Below are 897 nucleotides of genomic sequence, written 5' to 3'. Positions count from 1 at the left end.
CCGCTCTCCCTTTCCTGCTGGTCCCAGATGCTGAAGCCGCTCGTGGAGAAGCGGCGCCGAGATCGCATCAACCGCAGCCTAGAGGAGCTGAGGCTGCTGCTGCTGGAGCGGACCCGGGACCAGGTCAGTCCTTCCGGACCCCCAAGCACCCCGTCCTCGCGTCCCAGGGCTTCCCACTTGGGTGGGGACAAATGCTGGCTGCATGGGCGACCCTCGCCTGAGTCCCGCCCTGGGAATCCCCTCCCAGACCCCTTCTTGCTCTCGGAACGCGATCTTCGTGGCCGCCTCTCGGGCCTGTAAGTTTCACACCTTGCTCTGTACATTTCCCTCCAGGGTGGGTCTGTTTCCACCTCCGGGTCTGCAACTTCTTCCTCCTCCTGCCCTCTCCGCCCCCAGCAGCCAGCAGGGTGGTTCATTTCACCCACTGGGTTTGCTACTTTAAATGCCCTCCTCCCAAGGCGGGTGGGTTTCCTCCCCTCGGGTCGGACAGTTTCCTCGCAGGGTGGGTGAGGACCATTCTCGGTCGTCTCCACCCCTCATTCGGGAGCGCGCTCTGCGGTCAGTGCGCACACGCGATCCGGGGGCACCCCCAGCCCCTGCACCCCTCCCTCCTTTCTTCCCCCTGCCACTTTCCCCCTCTCTCCCCACCCCTCTGTCTTTGCGCCCTCCCCTCCTGTCTGTAGAACCTCCGGAACCCGAAGCTGGAGAAAGCAGAGATACTGGAGTTCGCCGTGGGCTACTTGAGGGAGCGAAGCCGGGTGGAGCCCCCGGGTACAGCGCGGGGGTGGGGCAGCGGAGGGAGGGGGGAGCACCGAGGCCCGGGCCGGGGTAGATGGGGCGGACTCTGCCGTGGACGGTGGGCTTGGGGAGTGGCAGGCTCTGCTCTGAGGCGAGGTC

At 66.0% G+C, this 897-nt stretch overlaps 1 protein-coding gene across 1 annotated transcript in view; it reads left to right on the top strand.

Annotated features, from left to right (window-relative positions):
• HES7 (hes family bHLH transcription factor 7) overlaps nucleotides 1-897 on the top strand; it is a 3,232-nt gene that overhangs the window by 974 nt on the left and 1,361 nt on the right. Inside the window, exons 2-3 of the mRNA XM_015562528.1 lie at nucleotides 28-123; nucleotides 684-894. Coding sequence (XP_015418014.1) covers nucleotides 28-123; nucleotides 684-894 — 307 coding nt within the window. The remainder of the gene's footprint in view (nucleotides 1-27; nucleotides 124-683; nucleotides 895-897) is intronic.

The sequence above is a fragment of the Myotis davidii genome, unplaced genomic scaffold (genome assembly GCF_000327345.1).
Source record: "Myotis davidii unplaced genomic scaffold, ASM32734v1 scaffold37, whole genome shotgun sequence".
NCBI classification, from domain to species: Eukaryota; Metazoa; Chordata; class Mammalia; order Chiroptera; family Vespertilionidae; genus Myotis; species Myotis davidii.
The sequence above is the reverse complement of the archived record's forward strand: the minus strand, read 5'-3'. Positions and strand labels throughout refer to the sequence as shown.